Raw genomic sequence first — 25,567 nt, 5'->3', positions numbered from 1 at the left:
GTACAAACTCCTCTACTTGTGTGTGTGTGTGGGGGGGGCGCTCGTCTCTGTTGTGGTATCGGCGGCCGGGGCACACCTCGGGCGACCAGCGGTGCGCCTGATTAAATCAGCACAAGACAAATCTATGCTGGGCTCCTTGGCTGCAATGTTTGGCATTAATGTGCTTAACCTCTACATCCATCTACAGCCTCCCCACATTGAACTTATGCATCCATATTTAATCAAATTTACAGCTGACCTGTCCGTGTGTTATGTCACACTGGGGGGGGGTAAGTTGTAAATAATTGTGACAGGGACCACCACCTCCCAGAAAGTTAAGAGTAAGTAAAGCTGAAACTGAGTGCTTCGGGCAACGTGGCCGAATGAGAGTGGGTAGAGGAAGGAGAGGAGGAAATGTTGAGTGCTTGTTATGTGTCACAATGACTGTAGGTTGAATCCTAATCTCTCTTCTTCTCTCTCTCCCTGACCTTGTGGGTTGTTCCTCATCAGAGGAAACAGAGCCACAGGAGAGCGAGGAACCCTTCGTGGCGCCCCCGGGCCTGGCGATCCCCCCCGATGTGGAGCTGGTGAGTACCCGCACTACTTCATACTTTAATTAACACGATGGACCACAGGGTTGCAGAATGGGTTTTAACCCATAAGTCTAAGCCGGGGGCGGTTCTACTAAGCTATATGGATTTGTGTTTAAAGGTTATATCAAGGATCATTTAGCTATTTGATTTTGAAGTTTAACACCCATTGAAGTATAAAAAAAGATATATATATATTTGATGAATATTTTTATTTGGCCTTACTGCTATTAGCCCATACAAACGCATTGAATAAGAGATTCACTACATGGAACAACGGAACGTCCCCCCAAAAAATCTAAAGGAAGTTTGTTCTGAAGTGTCTGTCCTATATCTGTGAGAGATATGAAAGACCAGGAAACATATAAGTTACACGTTTTTAGGGAGCTTTCAATTGTCATTCTTACTGCAGGAATGTCTACCAGAGCTGTTGCGAGAGAATTGAATGTTAATTTCTCTACCATAACTCGTCGTTTTAGAGAATTTGGCAGTACGTCCAACCGGCCTCACAACTGCAAAGCACGTTTATGGCGGTGTGTGGGCGAGATGTTTGCTGTTGTCAATATTGTGAACAGAGTGCCCCATGGTGGAGTTGTGGTATGGGCAGGCATAAGCTACAGACAATCAACATATTTGCATCTTATCGATGGCAATTTGAATGCACAGAAATACCGTGACGAGATCCAGAGGCCTATATTTTTTAGGTATCTGTGACCAACAGATGCATATCTGTATTCCCAGTCATGTGAAATCCATAGATTAGGGCCTAATGAATTTATTTCTATTGACGGGTTTCCTTATGAACTGTAACTCAGTAAAATCTTTGAAATTGTTGCATGTTACGTTTATATTTTTGTTCAGTATACATTTGAACAATGGTGGGTCCGGGGTCCAACGGTTTACATAACACGGTTTACATAATACCCATCCACGACTTACTATTATGGAGCCGTGGAGAGGGGAAGGGAACGGAGCAGCAAACAGCAGAACTTGCTTGCGAGTGTTGTCCGTGTGATAGACAGTGACTGGTGCAGTATTTATGTTGCGAGGCTGATCAGACTGCAGACAGACCAATAGACAGACACAGACACGTGGTGAGTCGAAAGATAAGGCGTCTTATCTGTGGGATGGTATTGAGGTCATCACTCACATCCTGCAGCCTGGGAGGAGACTGAGAAGAGGAGTCTGCTGTGCTGCTTTAGTTTGCGTCAGTCAGTATCATCCCAGTCCACTAGGACAGACTTTCCACTCCACTGCTGCTGCATCCCCCATTGACCGCTGGTTGCCTTTCATCTGCAGGCTCCTTCCAACTCAAGAAGGGGAGGCTTTCATCTCAGCATGGCCTCGATTCTCTCTCACACACACACACACACACACACACACACACACACACACACACACACACACACACACACACACACACACACACACACACACACCCTACATACTTCAGACTGACACAAACACACACACCAACTTACATACACCCAGGGACGTGCACATGCACACACACATTGTAATTCAATATAGACGCCGCTGACAGAGAGATCTTCCTCACTCTGGCTGTCAGTGTCCTCTGTGATGTCCAGACACACATGCGCATCCTTTCCACGTGTCCTTGTAATGAGATTTCGATTGCGTACCCTGTGAAGCCATTCCCAATTGCACCGTCTCGAAACGGCCAATTAGTCAAAGCCGGCGTAATTCTCAGAATATCTGATTTGAACTATTAATTTGGGGATGTGGCTGTGTTTCCCCCCGTTATCACAGGCAGTCGCCGGTCTGACAGCCTGGGGGATGGGGAGAAGGAATCATCTCTCTCTCTGCTCTTCCTTTCTGTGTTTCATGATTCCATAAGAGGTTCCTCGTTAAAATTCAAAATTGCAAGGTTATGTGTGTGTAGTGGAATGTTACTACAGTTCAGGCCCAAGCGTCTTCTCTCAAGGTTTTCATTTGATGAGAAATGTGTGTTTTTGCTAGTTTTTTCTGAGGGTAACTAACGAGAATGATTCATCTTTGAAAGTACACAGTCACAGTAATATTGAATAATCGAGTCCCAATGATTTCCGTCTTGTATGTATTTATGAAATGATTGTTAAGTGAAGAAGCTATTAAACCTCAGCTACAGTCTTTAGGAAATAGAATTTGGTTGATCCCCCCCCACAAAGAATTAACTGCCACACTTAAAAACCTGTCATGTCACGTTGTAGCGTATTTAGCTTTTTCGTCTTTGCTTCTGAAGTGATTACTCTTGTGCCTCAGTTATTAAATACAGTTACATTAACTTGCCTAAAAGGAGAGTCTGGGGCCGTATGTATCAAGCATCTCAGACAAGGAGTGCTGATTTAGGATCCCCTTTGCCTGTTAGATCACAATGAATAATGTTACATGGAAAGGGGGGCCTTGATCCTACAGTCGTGGCCAAAACTTTTGAGAATGACACAAACAATTATTTTCTACAAAGTTTGCTGCTTCAGTGTCTAGATATTTCTGTCAGATGTTACTATGGAATACGGAAGTAAAATTACAAGCATTTCATAAGTGTCAAAGGCTTTTATTGACAATTACATGAAGTTGATGCATAGAGTCAATATTTAATAATATCCGCCCTGGCATGCTGTCAATTAACTTCTGGGCCACATCCTGACTGATGGCAGCCCATTCTTGCATAATCAATGCTTGGAGTTTGTCAGAATTTGTGGGGTTTTGTTTGTCTACCCGCCTCTTGAGGATTGACCACAAGATCTCAATGCGATTAAGGTCTGGGGAGTTTCTTGGCCATGCACCCAAAATATCGATGTTTTGTTCCCAGAGCCACTTAGTTATCACTTTTGCCTTATGGAAAGGTGCTCCATCATGCTGGAAAGGCATTGTTTGTCACCAAACTGTTCCTGGATGGTTGGGAGAAGTTGCTTTCGGAGGATGTGTCGGTACCGTTCTTTATTCATTGCTGTGTTCTTAGGCAAAATTGTGAGTGAGCCCACTCTCTTGCCTGAGAAGCAACCCCACACATGAATGGTCTCATGATGCTTTACTGTTGGCATGACACAGGACTGATGGTAGCGCTCACCTTGTCTTCTCCGGACAAGCTTTTTTCCGGATGCCCCAAACAATCGGAAAGGGGATTCATCAGAGAAGATGACTTTACCCCAGTCCTCAGCAGTCCAATCCCTGTACCTTTTGCAGAATATCAGTCTTTCCCTGATGTTTTTCCTGGAGAGAAGTGGCTTCTTTGCTGCCGTTCTTGACACCAGGCCATCCTCTAAAAGTCTTTGCCTCACTGTGTGAGGAGATGCACTCACACCTGCCTGCTGCCATTCCTGAGCAAGTTCTTTACTGGTGGTGCCCTGATCCCACAGCTGAATCAAATTTAGGAGACGGTCCTGGCGCTTGCTGGACTTTCTTGTGCGACCTGAAGCCTTCTTCACAACAATTGAACCGCTCTCCTTGAAGTTCTTGATGATCCGATAAATGGTTGATTTAGGTGCAATCTTACTGGCAGCAATATCCTTGCCTGTGAAGCCCTTTTTGTGCAAAGCAATGATGACGGCACGTGTTTCCTTGCAGCTAACCATTGTTTACAGAGGAACAACAATGATTCCAAACACCACCCTCCTTTTGAAGCTTCCAGTCTGTTATTCGAACTCAATCAGCATGACAGAGTGATCTCCAGCCTTGTCCTCGTCAACACTCACACCTGTGTTAACGAGAGAATCACTGACATGATGTCAGCGGGTCCTTTTGTGGCAGGGCTGAAATGCAGTGGAAATATTTTTGGGGGATTCAGTTCATTTGCATGGCAAAGAGGGATTTTGCAATTCATTGCAATTCATCTGATCACTCTTCATAACATTCTGGAGTATATGCTAATGCCATCATACAAACTGAGGCAACGGACTTTGTGAAAATTAATATTTGTGTCATTCTCAAAACATTTGGCCATGATTGTAGATCAGCATTCCTACTCTTGCTTGATACATACAGTGAGGGGGGAAAAGTATTTGATCCCCTGCTGATTTTGTACGTTTGCCCACTGACAAAGAAATTATCAATCTATAATTTTAATGATAGGTTTATTTGAACATTGAGAGACAGAATAACAACAAAAAAATCCAGAAAAACGCATGTCAAAAATGTTATAAATTGATTTGCATTTTAATGAGGGAAATAAGTATTTGACCAATCTGCAAAACATGATTTAGTAATTGGTGGCAAAACCCCTCTGGCAATCACAGAGGTCAGACGTTTCTTGTAGTTGGCCACCAGGTTTGCACACATCTCAGGAGGGATTTTGTCCCACTCCTCTTTGAAGATCTTCTCCAAGTCATTAAGGGTTCGAGGCTGACCTTTGGCAACTCGAACCTTCAGCTCCCTCCACAGATTTTCTATGGGATTAAGGTCTGGAGACTGGCTTGGCCAGTCCAGGACCTTAATGTGCTTCTTCTTGAGCCACTCCTTTTTTGCTTTGGACGTGTGTTTTGGGTCATTGTCATGCTGGAATACCCATCCACGACCCATTTTCAATGCCCTGGCTGAGGGAAGGAGGCTCTCACCCAAGATTTGACGGTACATGGCCCCATCCATCGTCCCTTTGATGCGGTGAAGTTGTCCTGTTCCCTTAGCAGAAAAACAACCCCAAAGCATAATGTTTCCACCTCCATGTTTGATGGTGGGGATGGTGTTCTTGGGGTCATAGGCAGCATTCCTCCTCCTCCAAACACGTTGAGTTGATGCCAAAGAGCTCCATTTTGGTCTCATCTGACCACAACACCCTCACCCAGTTGTCCTCTGAATCATTCAGATGTTCATTGGCAAATATATCTGTATAAGTGCTTTCTTGAGCAAGGGGACCTGGCGGGCGCTGCAGGATTTCAGTCCTTCACGGCGTAGTGTGTTTCCAATTGTTTTGTGACTATGGTTCCAGCTGCCTTGAGATCATTGAGAAGATCCTCCCGTGTAGTTCTGGGCTGATTCCTCACCGTTCTCATGGTCATTGCAACTCCACGAGGTGAGATCTTGCATGGAGCCCCAGGCCGAGGGAGATTGACAGTTCTTTTGTGTTTTTTGCTTTTGCGAATAATCGCACCAACTGTTGTCACCTTGTCACCTTCTCATCAAGCTGCTTGGCGATGGTCTTGTGCCCCATTCCAGCCTTGTGTAGGTCTACAGTCTTGTCCCTGACATCCTTGGAGAGCTCTTTGGTCTTGGCCGTGGTGGAGAGTTTGGAATCTGATTGATTGTTTCTGTGGACAGGTGTCTTTTATACAGGTAACAAGATGAGATTAGGAGCACTCCCTTTAAGAGTGTGCTCCTAATCTCAGCTCGTTACCTGTATAAAATACACCTGGGAGCCAGAAATCTTTCTGATTGAGAGGGAGTCAAATACTTCATTCCCTCATTAAAATGCAAATCAATTTATAACATTTTTGACATGTGTTTTTCTGGATTTTGTTGTTGTTATTCTGTCTCTCACTGTTCAAATAAACCTACCATTAAAATTATAGACTGATCATTTCTTTCAGTGGGCAAACGTACAAAATCAGCAGGGGATCAAATACTTCTTTCCCTCACTATATATCCCCAGGTTGTCACCTATCCTTAACCTCACACTTCGTTTGACCTAGTGTGTGTCCTCTTCCCCTTTCCAGCCAGCGACCACCAAAACCCATGCCATCATTGAGAGGACCGCCAACTTTGTGTGCCAGCAGGGGGCCCAGTTTGAGATTGTTTTGAAAGCCAAGCAGTCTGGCAACTCCCAGTTTGACTTCCTGAACTTCGAACACTACCTGAACCCCTACTACAAACACATCCTGAAGGCCATGAAGGAGGGCCGCTACACCCCCGCCTCCGACAAGCAGGACTTACAGGGTGAGTCACAGAGATTAACAAAAAGGGTTTATACAGAATGAGTTGTACATCATGGGATACATAGTATATGTTACTATCTAATACATAATACAGGTGGAAATCTGAGTAGCACAGAATACATTTTAATGGGATACTTCGGGATTTTGGCAATGAAGCCCTTTATCTATTGCACGCAGAGACATAAAAATGGTATTCACAAGTTCATCTGACTGGGGAAGTACATATAGGGCTCCATTACCAAAATCCTGAAGTGTCCCTTTAACAACAGAATACATTAATATAATTCAGAATATATGGTGTACTTATTACTGTAGCATGCAACTATAGTATTTTTAGGTTCTAAATATCAGTAAGAACTTGACGGACACTGTAAATGCTTCAACCAAAGGATCTAACAGCTGAACAGACAAGACATGGTTCCGCCAGTGGTACTATAGATTTTGGAGGCGGCAGGTAGCCTAGTGGTTAGAGCATTGGGCCAGTAACTGAAAGGTTGCTAGATCGAATCCCTGAGCTAACAAGTAAAAAATATGTTGTTCTGCCCCTGAACAAGGCAGTTAACCCACTGTTCCTAGGCCGTCATTGTAAATCAGAATTTGTTCTTAACTGACTTGCCTAGTTAAATAAAGGTTAAATAAAAAATATATATACCCCAATTTGGGGTGGAATCTCCTCCTTCTCTCTATAGATTACATCTCTTTTGCTAGGCAGGAAATTAAGGGATGCGGGCAATAAACCTTTCCTTCTCCCTTAACGTGACCTGACCTGGCCTCGGCCCCTTCCTCACTAATCCACAGCTCTCCACCCTTATCAGTGCCTGCCAAGATGTGATCGTCTTTCCTTCACTCAGTACATTCCAAGCTTAATTGCCTCTACCATATACATCCCTCCTACAGATAACCATTAACTTCTGGTGTAGACCCTAGACTATGGCACCCCTCATGTCTCTGATATAACTAATGATTAATAATATTCAAAGTTTAGAAATCCGAACTCATCAGTATGCATTGGTTGAAGCTAAGCCAATATGCCAAAATTCGCAATCAACTTGATTGAGCCGTCCGGCCGTTATTGAGAACCACATGCCGGATTTTTAACAGGGCCGTTAGCTAATGAGTTTTTAGAGTATTTTCTTCTTCTACCTAGATCAAATATTAGACATTGCATTAAAACGAGACTATAATGTCCATAAAGTGACCATTGGATTTAAAAAGTTTCGTATTGACTAAGTTTGTAGGTGCAACAGATTTTATTAAATGTATAATTTATCTCTAATTAAACATTTAAGTTGATTTAGGAACCAACGATGTGCTACCTTTTATGGAGCATTTCTGAAATGAACCTTTCTGGCGCAGGCTAGCGACCCACCTCGACAACATCCGGTGAAATTGCAGAGCGCGAAATTCAAATAACAGAAATAGAAATATTTAACATTCATGAAAATACAAGTGTCATACATCAAAATAAAGCTTAACTTCTTGTTAATCCAGCCGCTGTGTCAGATTTCAAAAATACTTTACGGCGAAAGCACACCATGCGATTATTTGAGGACAGCGCCCTGCATACAAAAGCATGAAAAACATTTTTTCTACCAGGCAGGTGCGCCACGAAAGTCAGAAATAGCGATATAATAAAAGCCTTATCTTTGAAGATCTTCTTCTCTTGGCACTCCAAAAGGTCCCAGCTACATCACAAATGGTCCTTTTGTTCGATAAAGTCCTTCTTTATAACCCCAAAAACTCAGTTTAGTTGGCACGCTTCATTCAATAATCCACAGGTTTCCCTCCTTCAAAATGCATACAAAATGAATCCCAAACGTTACCAATAAACTTCTCCAAACAAGTCAAACAACGTTTATAATCAAACCTCAGGTACGCTAATACGTAAATAAACGCAAAAAAATTAAGACAGAGAATCGTTATTGCCTTTACCGGAGATAAACAACAAAGATCGCACTCCAATCCACAAGCATGAAAACACTACAGCCAAAATGGGAGCCACTTATAAAAACTACAAATTCTAGCTCATTCTTCCCAAAACAAGCCTGAAACTCTTTCTAAAGACTGTTGACATCTAGTGGAAACCCTAGGAACTGCAATCTGGGAGGATTTCGCCTCATAATGAACATGACAGGCATTGGAAACAGTGGTAGGCTGAATTTTTTTTTTTTCTTGGATTGTTTGTCCTCAGGGTTTCGCCTGCCAAATCAGTTCTGTTTTACTCACAGACATTATTAGAAACACTGGGGTGTTTTCTATCCAAATCTACCAATTATATGCATATCCGAGCGTCTGGGCCTGAGTAACAGGCAGTTTACTTTTGGCACGCTTTTCATCCGGACGTCAAAATACTGCCCCTTAGCCCAAAGAGGTTAACATCTTTTCAACTGAATCTCAGGTATCTCAGAGTTCTATCTAACCGGATCAAGCAATTCTGTTGCTCAGTAACACAGCTGCTGCTACAACATGCTGCCAGTCATATGAAGTAGAACCGACGCTACAGTAGATAGCTAAGTATATGGTGATATTCAAGCTGTGGTTAATCAATAAATGAAAACCATTAGTTAGGTAAATTTAGCTAGCTACATATCTAAATTTACAGTTAAATAGTTAACACGCGGTCTAAGGCACTGCATCTCAGTGCAAGAGGCGTCACTACAGTCCCTGGTTCGAATCCAGACTGTATCACATCCGGACGTGATTGGGAGTCTCATAGGGCGGCGCAAAATTGGCCCAGCGTCGTCCGGGCCCTCATTGTAAATAAGAATTTGTTAACTGACTTGTCTAGTTAAATGAAGGTTACACACACACACACACACACACCACACTGACCAAAAAGTAAGTGTAGGGCCAGACAAAATTGATCCACTGTTTAACGAATTTTCCCCCCAGAAAAGTGATGCGAGCGAAAAAAAAAAAATTCATTAGGCAGATAAGGAATTACAGTACTTTACTACATTGTCCTAGGCTATATGGAAATGAACAATAAGCAAAATATTCAATTACAGACTGATTTTCTGATTACTATTATTAATACATAAATGAATATTAATGAACATTATTCACAAAAAATATTGCATTCTATTATACATCCTATCATATTCAAAAATGATATTTAAAAATAAAAGGATGTATTATCAGTTCATTAATCTACTTAATTGTATAGCCTAACAAATTCAAGAATGATTGACAATAAATAATTGTAATCAAATTAAAATGTTGATGCAAAGTAATGAGTTAATTTCCTGAATGTTTCTCTATAGCTTAGGCGTTAACAAAATATTTGTACCAATATGATTAGGCCTCTCATAGACAAGGCTTTGTAGAAAGAAGGTCAATCAAGTTAGGTCTGCCAAATTAATATAGCATTGGGGGAAAAATTCATAAATCCAGCCATAGAGTATAACCTTTACTCATCAAAATAAATGTTGTTTTAAACATGCACAATTAGAAGCATCAATCTATATAGAGCAAGTGTGACTAAATTCGGGGCCAATAACTTTGCTCACCGCATCTTCCTTTGATTGTCTCGTCTGACTGCCACGAAAAGCCCCCACCTGCTGATCTGCATGAAGTGTGTGCCACTGGTGATGTACTTTGCTGGACATGCTAGCTGTTCTCGGCGGCGCATCATCACTTCAAACGCATTCCGTCGTGGTGTTATCGGTTGGCCTACTACTACTACTGGTAGTACTGGTAAAATGTAAGTTATGAATCGCTAATCACCATACAGCTGACACACTTTGATTTCATCAATCATTTTGAGTTAAATTTGGTTGTCCAAAATACTATCAGCTTGCACTGCGTCTTTTCGGATGAATGTCCTGATCTCTGGCCAGTCAATTGGTTAAATTACATTGTTGTTTCGTCTATTAATCGCTTCTAATAGATCTGAAAATTATGCAATAACAATGAATTTAATCGACTGCTTATTTATAATGAGGGACATCCCACGTTTAACCTGAACACATAAATAGTAGGAATTTGCGCTGTCTTCAGCCATGACTGCATGAGAGAGAAATGAAACATCTGCATGTGCGAGCGTGTTCTTTTCACTGTCCAATCCGAGGCTTGAACATGATCGGAGCGTGTGATCTGAGGCTGTTTGTTCTCTTGGGCATCAAAATGGGAAAGCCTCAAGGGAGAGCGGACAGTGCATTATAAACAAGAAGCCGCATATATTGGTCAAAAAATAACACATCTGAATCATTTTTTTGGGCTTGTGGAGAAAAGCTAGGCGGGGCATCCGTTAAACAGTAATTCAACTTTGGCCTAGACAATTAGTAGGTGATGTAGGAAGAAAAGTGTTTCCAATGACATCTTATTTACTGTAAAACATGGAAATGCGCTATTTTCCCGTATGTTGAGGTGGTGCTGAAGATGATAAAAATGAAGTCGAAACATTTTGATATTTCTCTTTAAAGGTTACAATAGCACTGCTAATGACAGACTAATGGCAAATCTGCCTTTGCATGTGGACATTTTGTATAATGCAGCTTTAACACAATATTACCTTCCAGTGTAAAAACCATGGACATTAAAAACAAAACAAAAATTAAGTGAGAAGGAGGGATTGGTCTGAAGCTGAAGAATAAGTTAAATTCACATGAGCACCACAATGCCTACTCCACCCATGCGCTACCAAGGTTTTCCAGCACACAGCTTTGACCTACTACAGTAGCTATGTTTGTCTGTTGTATTTCAAATAATGTGTATGTAGGTTGCTTAGGATTCAAACCTTCTCAAACAGCCTAATTCACTCTTCAGAGGAATAATGGACTTTACAGTGTCATGCTATTAAAATAATGTATACATACAGTATATACAGTGCATTCGGAAAGTATTCAGACCCCTTGATGTTTTTCACATTTTGTTACGTTACAGCCTTATTCTAAAGTGGATTGAATTTAAAAACAAAATCCTCATCAATCTACACACACTACCCCATAATGACGAAGTGAAAACTGTTTTTAGAAATGTGTGCATATTGCTTAAAAGCAGAGATACCTTATTTACATAAGTATTCAGACCCTTTGCTATGAGACTTGAATTTAAGCTCAGGGCATCCTGTTTCCATTCATCATGCATATTTCTCAGAATGAGAACGAGTTTCCAATTCTTATATAAATGTGCCTTTTTATGCTCATTGCACATTTTATAAAACACAGACTAGACAGCTAGCACATAAGTCTGTGGCTAAAATGCTGCTAGCGGTATGTGATGTTCATTGATACTCTCGTTTTAGTAGGGTCTACTCTGTTCTACATTTTGAGTTGAGACATGAAAAGGGTGTTGTTAGAAAGGTTTTTGTCTATTACAGTAAAACAATATTTCTTAGCGTTTCGGTGTCCATTTTACCGATTCTGTTGGACCAAGCGAGTTTAAACTGCTTGTTGTCAGAGAGGACGTTGTCATTCGTCTTTGTTGTGAGTGGCAGGGGAAGGGGCTCGGTGTCTGTGTGTGAGTGGGAAGGAGCACAGTGCACACTGGACTGAAGCAGCAAAGCAGACGAGAACAAAAGACAGAACGCTCATAAAAACAAAGAAGAAAAAGATAAACCTCCTGTGATCCAGGCATTTGGAACAATACTCTAAAGCATCAATTCGAAATAATTTGAGATTGCTCAGTCCTAAACTCAAGCTATATTTTGACAGAGGGGAAATCAGTATGAATGAGTACAACTTTATGAAAGTGGATAACCCTGTGACACCTGTAATATATGCACTCCCTAAAGTCCATTAATGCCCTACTAACCCCCCCCGGATGCTCTATTATTAACCGGAATAGGGAGCCTGACAGAACAGATATCCAGTATTTTTGACTCATTTCTCAAGCCGTATCTCCTCTTTACCCTCCTTCACAAGGGACTCTATTGACATGATTCGTGTACTCAAGACGATTCCCCAGGTCAATGAAACATCCTACTCGCCTGTTTTGACATTGAAAGCCTACAGTATACACGTCTATACCCCTCCAAATTGGCCTAGAGGCCCTGACTTTTTTTTGGACCAGTGCCCTACAGACTCTCTGCCTAGCTCCTCATGTCAGAGGCCTAACAGAGCTGGTACTCGCAAAAAACAGTTTTATATTTAGAAGTGACTTTTTCCTACAAACAAAAGGAACCGCCATGGGGAGTACAATGGCTCTCAATTATGCCAATATTAGACTCTTTGAACATGATCATGTTCTCAACCCTGAGCAAAATCCCTTTCTGTCCAAGGTAAAACTATACTGACGTTATATAAACAATATATTGGTATTATTTGATGGGATCTGGCTAGCTGGCCAACCTGCGGACCAAACTTATCTGGCTGGAGCTATGGTCCTGCCGGCCAGATACAGTGCATTCGGAAAGTATTCAGACCCCTGTTTGTTCCAATGGTAAATGACGAGACAGAGACATTCATGCGAGTAACCAGCCTTGTTCTGTACATCATGACACTTCCGGGTATCTCAAGCACCCCGGTATAAATACATGAGTTGCAGTAATAAACATTTACCAACAGATGGCATCACTGTGCCATCTTAAACCCATAACATCTTCCCTTTAATAAAATAGGACAGGAGGTGTCAATTCATTAACAAAACAAACCTAGTAATAGTTTCCAACATGAACAGTTTAGTTTTTTTTTTTTTTTTTCTCAGATAACAACTTAACACATTTTGATAGTCTCTTTACTTTTTTTTTTTCTTTTAATCTCTTTCTGTCAACACTGATGGGAAACCTACAGATTAAGTCTTTTTGGTGGCTGAGACAAACGCCCGTAGCGTGAAAAGACAGGGGGCTTGTCTGCGAGGACTGCGGGTTCCCGCACAGGCGTGTCACCTGACAGTCTAAGAGGAGTATTGATGGGCGAGGGAGCAGCCGACCTGTGATCACCTGGCTCTTCGCCCAGTGCCTCAGGCCCCATGTGACTTGACCTGTGATCACCTGGCTCTTCGCCCAGTGCCTCAGGCACCATTGCTGGAGTTCCGTCTTTTGTCATGCGACCCCTTTGACCATCAGGGTTCTGAGTAGGTGCTGGCTCAGCAATCCGAAGGTCAACCCTGTTGCGACGGTACAATGATCCATTCACTTCGACCAAGTAGGAGCGTGGTGCCACTTTCTGTACACAGGATCCGAGTCTCCAGAGGCCCGTCCGGTCCCCTGGTAGTGGCTTCATTCGCACCGTTTCACCCACCCTGAGCTCAGGTAAGTCTTTTGCTGATTTGTCGTAGATGAACTTGGAGACCTGTCTTCTGTGACGTAGCTTCACCAGCACGTCAGTCACCACACAGGGCTCCAGGAGAGTGTTGGCTACTGGCAGAGCTGCTTTTAAGCGCCGTGCCATGAGGCGCTGGGCCGGGCTGCTATCCATGCCTTCTGTCGGGGTATTGCGCCACTGCAGGATTGCTTTCCAGGCATCTTTGCCCTCTCGCAGAGCCTTTTTGCAGAGGTTCTTTGCGATTTTTACTGCGGACTCCGCCTTCCCATTAGCTTTTGGGTATCGTGGTGATGAAGTGACGTGCTCAAATTCCCATCCTGCAGCAAATTTTCGGAACTCAACACCGGAGAATTGGGGTCCATTGTCTGAAATTACCCTATCTGGCTGGCCATAGCGGGCAAACTGAGCCTTGCAGCGTTTGATCGTTGTCTCTGCTGAGAGGTCGGGGAGGAGGTCAATCTCCCAAAAGTCTGAATAATGATCAACTACCAGCAGAAAGTCTTTGCCACTGTGCTGGAAGAGATCTAAACTTACTATCTGCCAGGGGCGCATCGGTAGCTCGTGGGACATCATCGTCTCTCTCTGTTGTTCAATGGCATATTCATTGCAGATTGTGCATTTACTGACATAGTCTTTGATTTCACTCTGCATTCCTGGCCAATACAGTGTGTCACGTGCTTGTCTGTAACAGGCCTCACCTCCTATGTGACTTGAGTGCACACGCGCCAACATCTCATGGCGCAGAGACCGGGGAATAACGACTCTCTGACACATGAATATTACTCCGTTTTGAACACTGAGCTCCTCTTTGACTTGCCAATATTCTCTGACGGCTAAAGCAGTTTCTTCCTTGCAGTCGGGCCAGCCCATCATAATCACAGACCTCAATTCCTGGAGTTGTCCGTCCCTGTCTGTGTGCTGTCTGATTTGTATAAGGCGCTGGTCCGTAACATTGAGGTAGTCAGCCTGGTTGATGTGTTCAACATCCACTTGCTCTCTTTGTAAGCTGCACACTGCGTGTTGTTCATGCATGGAGCGTGTGTGAATGCCTGATGCAGTAGCCCTGCTGAGCGTGTCACTCACATACATCTCTGGCCCTGGCTTATACACCACCGTGAGGTTGTAGTTTTGTAGGGCCAGTAGCATGCTCTGCAGTCGTTTTGGGGCATTCAGAAGAGGCTTGCTGAATATAGCAATAAGGGGCTTGTGATCTGTCTCTGCGGTAATATTGTCACGCCCGTACAGGTAGTGGTGGAAGCGTTGGCATGCAAACACAATGCTGAGGCACTCCTTCTCTATCTGGGCATAGTTCTGCTCTGTTAGGGTGAGTGCCCTAGAGGCGAATGCCACAGGCTGGCTCTCCTGCATGAGGCAACAGCCAAGTCCATACTGGCTTGAGTCACTCTGAATCGTGACAGGTTTTGACACATTGTAGTAACGCAGTACAGGTGTCTGGGTGACCAGTTTTTTTATTTCCCTCACCGCTGCGTCATGTTTTGGGAGCCAATGCCAGATGGCGTCCTTGTCCATGAGCCTCCTTAGTGGCTCACACACTTCAGAGAGCCGCGGTAGGAATTTGGCCAGGTAAGTGACGAATCCGACGAAGCGCTGCACTCCCTTCACGTCAGATGGGTGGGGCATTTCCAAGACAGCCTTCACTTTTTCAGGATCCGCCTTCAATCCGATGGAGGACAAAATGTGCCCATGAAAGCGGACCTCTGGCACTTTAAACTGAAGCTTTTTTATGCTTAGTCTTAGCTTGACCTGTCTGCATCTGACCATCAGGGCCAGCAGCTTGGCGTCATGGTCACATTCTGCCTCCTCATCACTGTCCCCACAGCCCACTACGAGGATGTCATCTGCTATGGGTTCCACGCCACTGAGTCCCATCAACAGCTCATGCTGCTTCCGCTGATACACCTCTGGAGCCACGGAGACACCAAACGGAAGCTTCAACCACCTCTTCCTGCCCCAGGGTGTCCAAAAGGTGGTCATGTAGCTGCTGGGCTCGTCGAGCTTGCACTGCAGGAAGGCATCTCTAGCGTCCACGAGCGTGAAGATTCTGGCCTTTGGGAGCTTGTAAAGAACATCCTCCAACGTGGGCATAATGTAATGTGAACGTCGCAGAGCCCGGTTGAGGTGTTTAGGATCAATGCATATCCGTAGCTTGTCTGGTTTCTTGATGATAACCATATTACTTATCCAGTCTGTAGGCTCAGTGACGGATATCATGTGGCCATCTGCTTCGTATTTGTCAAGCTGAGCCTTCGTAGCTGCTTTCATGGCCACTGGTACATTACGGGGTGCACACTGGACAGGCTGGATTGCTGCGTCCAACTCAAAGTGGACTTCCCCGGGAACTGACTCGACCGGGGCGTTGAAGACATCATGGTACTTGCTTAGGAGTGTCTCCTTGCTCAGGGGCCCAGCCTTGACTTTATCTATAATGTTAAGATCAGCTGGGATGGTAAAGTTAATAAGCCCAAGGCGCTCGCATGTAGAACCTGACAGTAATGGCTGTTGACTAGCCTCAACTATTTCAAACTCAAGGGTGTGTTTCTGGCCACGTAAAACACACTCTGTCACAAACAGGCCTAAAGAGGTCATGAACTGGCCTGAATACAGTTTCAGCTTGGTGCTACTCTGTGTGAGATTGTCTCTGGGCGCGAGCCTCCTTTTATCTTTAAGGCTCATAACGTTGCATGTGGCCCCTGAATCTATCTGGCATTGCTGTGGTTTATTATTAAGTAGCAGAGTGACAAACCACTTTTTCCCTTTTGCCTTCACTGCCCCTATGCACTCGCTAGCATATACATCCTCCGTGCTGTTGTTCCCTTCATCTGGGTTTGTTTCAATAGAGTGCACCTTACCCTCCTTTCTCTTGCTTTTCATGCAGACCCTTGCAAAGTGATTAGCTGTACCACAGGATTTGCATATTTTTCCATAGGCTGGGCAGTGTTCTTTTCCTCGTCCATGAGAAATGCCACAATATCGGCATGTATTGGGGTTGTCTACTGCAGAGTTGGCTGTAGTATTAGCATTAGCTGTGGCAAAGGGGAATTTCTTTACTGGCTGCCTGAATGTAGCATTGACATTGTCCATATGTTGCCTTTCTAGCTCCATGGACCTTATCCGTATATCAGTAAGCTCTGCTGCACGGCATGTCTCCACTGCCAAGACCAGCGTCAGGTCACGTTCTCTCAGCAAACGTCTGCGGGTGCCCTCATCAGTTATGCCAAGCACAATCTTATCTCTGATCAGTTCATCTCTTAAAGCACCATAGTCACATGTAGCTGCCTTTTCCCTTAACCTAGTGACAAAGCTGTCAATGGACTCCCCGTTCTCCTGTTTGCAACAACCAAAAACATAACGCTCGTAGATGACGTTCTTTGCTGGCTTAAAGTAATGTTCAAGAGCATCAAGAATAGTTATAGCGTTACCTTGCTGAGCTGCTGTTAGGTTCAGGTTGTGTTTGTATACGTGTCGGCATTCAGTTCCCATTATAGTCCTCAAAGTGGCAGCCACTACCTCTTCGTCCTTTTCCAGAAGTCCCGTTGCTAGCGCATAGTCTTCCCATTCACCTCTAAACGTATCCCAGTTCGTGCTCCAATCCCCGCTGAGCTTCATAACGGCGGGAGGGGGAATGTTCGCTGCCATGTCTAACCGGTGCTAACAACACTGAAGCTAACTAGCAAACTCACTCTAGCTAAAGCCAATTCCGGCGAAATTTTACTCAAATAAACAATTGTTTGGTAAACCAGAACAGGTTACTCTAATTTGCGGAAAGCATGGTTAGTGATCCCTCTTCTGACACCATGTTTGTTCCAATGGTAAATGACGAGACAGAGACATTCATGCGAGTAACCAGCCTTGTTCTGTACATCATGACACTTCCGGGTATCTCAAGCACCCCGGTATAAATACATGAGTTGCAGTAATAAACATTTACCAACAGATGGCATCACTGTGCCATCTTAAACCCATAACAACCCCTTGACTTTTTCGTCATTTTCTTACATTACAGCCTTATTTTAAAATGGATTTAATTAAACATTTTCCTCAACAATGTACACACCATACCTCAGAAATCGAAAAAAGGTTTTTTGAAATTTGCAAAAATATATGAAATAAACAAATAGCTAATTTACGTAAGTATTCAGACCCTTTGCTGTGAGACTCTACATTTTGCTCAGATGCATCCTGTTTCCATTGATCATCCTTGAAATGTTTCTACAACTTCATTGGAGTAGATCTGTGGTAAATTCAATTGATTAGACATATATAAGGTCCCACAGTTGACAGTGCATGTCAGAGCAAAAACCAAGCCACGAGGTCAAATAAATTGTCCATAGAGCTCCGAGACAGGATTGTGTCGAGGCACAGGATCTAGGGAAGGGTACCAAAAAATGTCTGCAGCATTGAAGATCCCCAAGAACACAGTGGCCTCCATCATTCTTAAATGAAAGAAGTTTGGAACCACCTAGACTCTCCTAGAGTTGGCCGGCCAGCCAAACTGAGCAATCAGGGGAGAAGGGCCTTGGTCAGGAAGGTGACCAAGAACCCAATGGTCACTCTGACAGAGCTCCAGAGTTCCTCTGTGGATATGGGAGAATCTTCCAGAAGGACAACCATCTCTGCAGCACTCCACCAATCAGGCATTTATGGTAGAGTGGCCAGACGGAAGCCACTCCTCAGTTAAAGGCACATGACAGTCCCCTTCGAGTTTGCCAAAAGGCATCTAAAGACTCAAACCATGAGGAACAAGATTCTCTGGTCTAATGAAACCAAGCTTCAACTCTTTGGCCTGAATGCCCAGCGTCACGTCTGAAAGAAGCCTGGCACCATCCCTATGGTGACACATGGTGGTGACAGCAGCATGCTGTGAGGATGTTTTTCAGCGGCACGGACTGGAAGACTAGTCAGGATCGAGGTAAAGATGAACGGCGCAAAGAGAAACTTTCTGAAAACCTGCTCCAGAGTGCTCAGGACCTCAGACTGGGATGAAGGTTCACCTTCCAACAGGACACTGACTCTAAGCACACAGCCTAGACAATGCAGGCGTGGCTTTAGGACAAGTCTCTGAATGTCCTTGAGTGGCCCATCCAGAGTCTGGACTTCAACCTGATCAAACATCTCTTGAGAAATCTGAAAATAGCTGTGCAGTGACGCTCCCCATCCAACCTGACAGAGCTAGAGACAATTTGCAGAGAAGAATGGGAGAAACTCAACGAAATACAGGTGTGCCAAGCTTGTAACGACATCCCCAAGAAGACTTGAGGCTGTAATCACTGTCAAAGGTTCTTTAACCAAGTACTTAGTAAAGGGTCTGAATACTTATGTTAATGTCATATTTTTTTTATTGTAAAACATTTCCCAAAATTTCTAAAACCTGTTTTTGTTTTGTCATATGGGATATTGTGTGTAGATTGATGAGGGGGAAAAAAGTATTTAATACATTTTAGAATAAGGCTGTAACCTAACAAAATGTGGAAAAAGTCAAGCGGTCTGAATACTTTTCCGAAGGAACTGTATATAGGTCCGGCCAAATGCACTACAGGATCAAAAGTATGTGGACACCTGCTCGTCAAACATCTCATTCCAAAATCATAGGCATTAATATGGAGTTGGTCCCTCCTTTGCTGCTATAACAGCCTCCACTCTTCTGGGAAGGCTTTCCACTAGATGTTGGAACATTGTTGTGTGGACTTGCTTCCATTCAGCCACGAGCATTAGTGAAGTCAGGCGCTGATGTTGGGCAATTAGGCCTGGCTCGCAGTCTGCGTTCCAATTCATCTTAAAGGTGTTCAATGGGGTTGAGGTCAGGGCTCTGTGCAGTCCTGTCAAATTCTTCCACACCGATCTCAACAAACCATTTCTGCATGAACCTTGCTTTGTGCACGGGGGCATTGTCATGCTGAAACATGAAAGAACCTTCCCCAAACTGTTACCACAAAGTTGGGAGCACAGAATCGTCTAGAATGTCATTGTATGCTGTAGCGTTACGATTTCCCTTCACTGAACCTAAGGGGCCTAGCAAGAACCATGAAAAACAGCCCCAGACCATCCTCCTCCACCAAACTTTACAGTACGCATTTTGCATTAGGGCAGTTAGCGTTCTCCTGGCATCTGCCAAACCCAGATTCGTCCGTCAGACTGCCAGATTTTGAAGTGTGACTCATCACTCCAAAGAATGCGTTTCCACTGCTTCAGAATCCAATGCCGGCGAGCTTTACACCACTCCAGCCGACGCTTGGCATTGTGCATGGTTAGTTTAGGCTTCTGTGCGGCTGCTCGGCCATGGAAATCCTTTTTATGAAGCTCCGGACGAGCAGTATGCGCTGCAAGCTTCAGCACTCAGAAGTCCCATTCTGTAAGCTTGTCAAATCAAATTTTATTGGTCACATACAGATGGTTAGCAGATGTTAATGAGAGTGTAGTGAAATGCTTGTGCTTCTAGTTCCAACTGTGGAGTAATGTCTAACAAGTAATCTAACAATTTCACAAGTGTAAAGGAATGATTTAAGAATGTACATATAAATATATGGATGAGCGATGGCCGAACGTATAGAGTACAGTATATACAGTGGGGAGAACAAGTATTTGGTACACTGCCGATTTTGCAGGTTTTACTACTTACAAAGCATGTAGAGGTCTGTAATTTTTATCATAGAGACGGAATCCAGAAAAAAAATCCAGAAAATCCCATTGTATGATTTTTAAGTAATTAATTTGCATTTTATTGCATGACATAAGTATTTGATACATCAGAAAAGCAGAACTTAATATTTGGTACAGAAACCTTTGTTTGCAATTGCAGAGATCATACGTTTCCTGTAGTTCTTGACCAGGTTTGCACACACTGCAGCAGGGATTTTGGCCCACTCCTCCATACAGACCTTCTCCAGATCCTTCAGGTTTCGGGGCTGTCGCTGGGCAATACGGACTTTCAGCTCCCTCCAAAGATTTTCTATTGGGTTCAGGTCTGAAGACTGGCTAGGCCACTCCAGGACCTTGAGATGCTTCTTACGGAGCCACTTCTTAGTTGCCCTGGCTGTATGTTTCGGGTCATTGTCATGCTGGAAGACCCAGCCACGATCCATCTTCAATGCTCTTACTAAGGGAAGGAGGTTGTTGGCCAAGATCTCGCGATACATGGCCCCATCCATCCTCCCCTCAATATGGTGCAGTCATCCTGTCCCCTTTGCAGAAAAGCATCCCCAAAGATTTTCTATTGGGTTCAGATTTTCTATTGGGTTCAGGTCTGGAGACTGGCTAGGCCACTCCAGGACCTTTCCACCTCCATGCTTCACGGTTGGGATGGTGTTCTTGGGGTTGTACTCATCCTTCTTCTTCCTCCAAACACGGCGAGTGGAATTTAGACCAAAAAGCTCTATTTTTGTCTCATCAGACCACATGACCTTCTCCCATTCCTTCTCTGGATCATCCAGATGGTCATTGGTAAACTTAAGACGGGCCTGGACATGCGCTGGCTTGAGCAGGGGGACCTTGCGTGCGCTGCAGGATTTTAATCCATGACGTGTAGTGTGTTACCAATGGTTTTCTTTGAGACTGTGGTCCCAGCTCTCTTCAGGTCATTGACCAGGTCCTGCCGTGTAGTTCTGGGCTGATCCCTCACCTTCCTCATGATCATTGATGCCCCACGAGGTGAGATCTTGCATGGAGCCCCAGACCGAGGGTGATTGACCGTCATCTTGAACTTCTTCCATTTTCTAATAATTGCGGCAACAGTTGTTGCCTTCTCACCAAGCTGCTTGCCTATTGTCCTGTAGCCCATCCCAGCCTTGTGCAGGTCTACAATTTTTCTTCCCTGATGTCCTTACACAGCTCTCTGGTCTTGGCCATTGTGGAGAGGTTGGAGTCTGTTTGAGTGTGTGGACAGGTGTCTTTTATACAGGTAACGAGTTCAAACGGGTGCAGTTAATACAGGTAATGAGTGGAGAACAGGAGGGCTTCTTAAAGAAGAACTAACAGGTCTGTGAGAGCTGGAATTCTTACTGGTTGGTAGGTGATCAAATACTTATGTCATGCAATAAAATGCAAATTAAATACTTAAAAATCACACAATGTGATTTTATGGATTTTTGTCTCTCACAGTTGAAGTGTACCTATGATAAAAATTACAGACCTCTACATGCTTTGTAAGTAGGAAACACTGCCGATTTTGCAGGTTATCAAATACTTCTTCTCCCCACTGTACATATGAGCTGAGTAATGTAGGGTATGTAAACATTATATAAAGTGGCATTGTTTAAGTGACTAGTGATGCATTTATTACATCCAAATGTAAATTATAAAAGTAGCTAGAGATTGAGTCTATGTTGGCAGCAGCCACTCAATGTTAGTGATGGCTGTTAAACACTGATGGCCTCGAGATAGAAGCTGTTTTTCAGTCTCTCGGTCCTAGCTTTGATGCACCTGTACTGACCTCGCCTTCTGGATGATAGCGGCGTGAACAGGCAGTGGCCCGGGTGGTTGTTGTTCTTGATGATCTTTTTGGCCTTCCTGTGACATCGGGTGGTGTAGGTGTCGTGGAGGGCAGGTAGTTTGCCCCTGGTGGTTGTGCAGACCTCACTACCCTCTGTAGAGCCTTACGGTTGTGGGCGGAGCAGTTTCCGTACCAGGCGGTGATACAGCCTGACAGGATGCTCTCGATTGTGCATCTGTAAAAGTTTGAGTGTTCTTGGTGACAAGCCAAATTTCTTCAGCCTCCTCCTGTCTGTGTGGGTGGACCATTTCTGTTTGTCCGTGATGTGTACGCCGAGGAACTTAAAACTTTCTACCTTCTCCACTACTGTCCCGTCGATGTGGATAGGGGGGTGCTCCCTCTGCTCTTCCCTGAAGTCCACGATCATCCCCTTTGTTTTGTTGACTTTTAGTGTGAGGTTATTTTCCTGACACCACACTCCGAGGGCCCTCACCTCCTCCCTGTAGGCCGTCTCGTCGTTGTTGGTAATCCAGCCTACCACTGTAGTGTCGTCTGCAAACTTGATGAATGAGTTGGAGGCGTGCATGACCACACAGTCATGGGTGAACGTGGAGTACAGGAGAGGGCTGAGAACACACCCATGTGGGGCCCCTGTTTTGATTATCAGCTGGGTGTTGTTTCCTACCCTCACCACCTGGGGGCGGCCCGTCAAAGTCCAGGACCCAGTTGCGCAGCGCGGTGTCGAGACCCAGGGTCTTGCGCTTAATGATGAGTTTGGAGGGTACTATGGTGTTAAATGCTGAGCTGTAATCAATGAACAGCATTCTTGCATAGGTTTTCCTCTTGTCCAGATGGGTTAGGGCAGTGTGGTTGCGATTTGCGTCGTCTGTGGACCTATTGGGGCAGTAAGCAAATTGGAATGGGTCTAGGGTGTCATGTAGGGTGGAGGTGATATGATCCTTGACTAGTCTCTCAAAGCACTTCATGATGACAGAAGTGAGTGCTACGGGGCGATAGTCATTTAGCTCAGTTACCTTAGCTTTCTTGGGGACAGGAACAATGGTGGCCCTCTTGAAGCATGTGGAAACAGCAGACTGGGATAGGGATTGATTGAGTATGTCCGTAAACACACCAGCCAGCTGGTCTGTGCATGCTCTGAGGACGCGGCTAGGGATGCCGTCTGGGCCGGCAGTCTTGCGAGGGTTAACACGTTTTAAATGTTTTACTTACGTTGGCTGCGGTGAAGGAGAACCCGCAGGTTTTGGTAGCGGGCCTTGTCAGTTGTTTTGGTTTGTCTCGGAGCAAGACATCAGTGTCCTTGACGGGGCTGGTTTTCTTTTTGTAGTCCAGTGATTGACTGTAGACCCTGCCACATACCTCTCGTGTCTGAGCCGTTGAATTGCGACTCTACTTTGTCTCTACACTGATGCTTAGCTTGTTTGATTGCCTTGCGGAGGGAATAGCTACACTGTTTGTATTTGGTCATGTTTCCGGTCGCCTTGCCATGATTAAAAGCAGTTGTTCGCGCTTTCAGTCTTGCAAGAATGCTGCCATCAATCCACGGTTTCTGGTTGGGGAAGGATTTAATAGTCACCGTGGGTACCACATCACCGATGGACTTGCTATTAAACTCGCTCACCGAATCAGTGTATAGGTCAATGTTATTGTCCAATGCTTTCCGGAACATATCCCAGTCCTCGTGATCGAAGCAATCTTGAAGCGTGGAATCAGGTTGGTCGGACCAGCGTTGAACAGACCTGAGCACGGGCGTTTCCTGTTTTATTTTCTGTCTATAGGCTGGGAGCAACAAAATGGAGTTGTGGTCAGATTTGCCGGAGGGAGGGCTTTGTATGCGTCACGTAGCAATGATCCAGGGTGTTGCCAGCCCGGGTCGCGCATTCGATATTCTGATAAAATTTAGGGAGCCTTGTTTTCAGGTTAGCCTTGTTTAAATCCCCAGCTACAATGAATGCAGCCTCAAGATCTGTGGTTTCCAGTTTACATAGAGTCAAATTAAGTTATTTCAGGGCCGTCGAGGTGTCTGCTTGGTGGGGATATACACGGGGGTGATATACACGGTACTATTGTGTGGCCTACCACTTCGTGGCTTACCCGTGGTTGCTCCTAGTCGTTTTCATTTAACAACAACAGTACCTAGTGGCATAAATTTGACAAACCGACTTGTCGGAAAGGTGGCATCCTATGACTGTGCCACATTGAAAGTCACCAAGCTCTTCAGTAAAGCCATTCGACTGCCAATGTTCGTCTATGGAGATTGCATGGCTGTGTGCTGAAATAGCCAAATCCACTAATTTGAAGGGGTGTCCACATACTTTTGTATATATAGTACCTGTCAAAAGTTTTGACACACCAACTCATTCAAGGGTTTTTCTGTTTTACTGATTTCTACATTGTAGAATAATAGTGAAGACTTCAAAACTATGAAATAACACATATGGAATCACGTAGTAACCAAAAAAATTGTTAAACAAATCAATATATATATTTGAGATTCCTCAAAGTAGCGATGCTTTGCCTTGATGACAGCTTTGCACACTCTTGGCATTCTCGAAACCAGCTTCACCTGGAAAGCTTTTCCAACCGTCTTGAACGAGTTCCCACATATGCTAAGCACTTGTTGGCTGCTTTTCCTTCACTCTGTGGTCCAACTCATCCCAAACCATCACAATTGGGTTGAGGTCGGGTGATTGTGGAGGCCAGGTCATCTGATGCAGCACTCCATCACTCTTCCTCTTGGTCAAATAGCCCTTACACAGCCTGGACATGTTATGGGTAATTGTCCTGTTGAAAACAAATGATAGTCCCACTAAACGCAAACCAGATGGGATGGCGTAATTCGACAATGAAGACCTGATTCACACAGTCTCCTCTGAACAGTTGATGTGTCTGCTACTTGAACTCTGTGAAGCATTTATTTGGGGGTTATTTCTGAGGCTGGTAACTAATGAACTTACCCTCTGCAGCAGAAGTAACTCTGGTTCTTCCTTTCCTGTGGCAGTCCTCATGAGAGCCAGTTTCATCATAGCTCTTGATGTTTTTTTGCGACTAAACTTTAAATTTTAAAAGTTATTATAATGTTCCGTATTGACTGACCTTCATGTCTTAAAGTAATGATGGACTGTCAGTACTTTTTACTTATTTGTCACAACACAACTGATTGGCTGAAAGGCATTAAGAAGGAAAGAAATTCCACAAATCAACTTTTGACAACGCACACCTGTTAATTGAAATGCATTTCAGGTGAGTACCTCATGAAGCTAGTTGAGAGAATGCCAGGATTGTGCAAAGGGTGGCTACTTTGATGAATCTCATCTAAAATATATTTTGATTTGTTTAACACTTTCTTGGTTACTACATGATTCCATATGTGTTATTTCATAGTTGTGATGTCTTCAGTATTATTCTACAATGTAGAAAATAGTAAAAATGAAGAAAAACCCTTGAATGAGTAGGAGTTTC

General features: G+C 44.1%; 1 protein-coding gene across 3 annotated transcripts in view; it reads left to right on the top strand.

Annotated features, from left to right (window-relative positions):
* LOC129818379 (splicing factor, suppressor of white-apricot homolog) overlaps nt 1-25,567 on the top strand; it is a 148,362-nt gene that overhangs the window by 12,304 nt on the left and 110,491 nt on the right. For all 3 annotated transcript variants that reach the window (XM_055874210.1, XM_055874209.1, XM_055874211.1), the window contains exons 4-5: nt 490-566; nt 6,218-6,437. In XM_055874210.1, coding sequence (XP_055730185.1) covers nt 490-566; nt 6,218-6,437 — 297 coding nt within the window. The remainder of the gene's footprint in view (nt 1-489; nt 567-6,217; nt 6,438-25,567) is intronic.

This window comes from Salvelinus fontinalis, chromosome 21, assembly GCF_029448725.1.
Source record: "Salvelinus fontinalis isolate EN_2023a chromosome 21, ASM2944872v1, whole genome shotgun sequence".
In the NCBI taxonomy this organism is placed as follows: domain Eukaryota; kingdom Metazoa; phylum Chordata; class Actinopteri; order Salmoniformes; family Salmonidae; genus Salvelinus; species Salvelinus fontinalis.
Note: the sequence above shows the minus strand (reverse complement) of the source record. Positions and strands in the feature narration are given on the sequence as shown.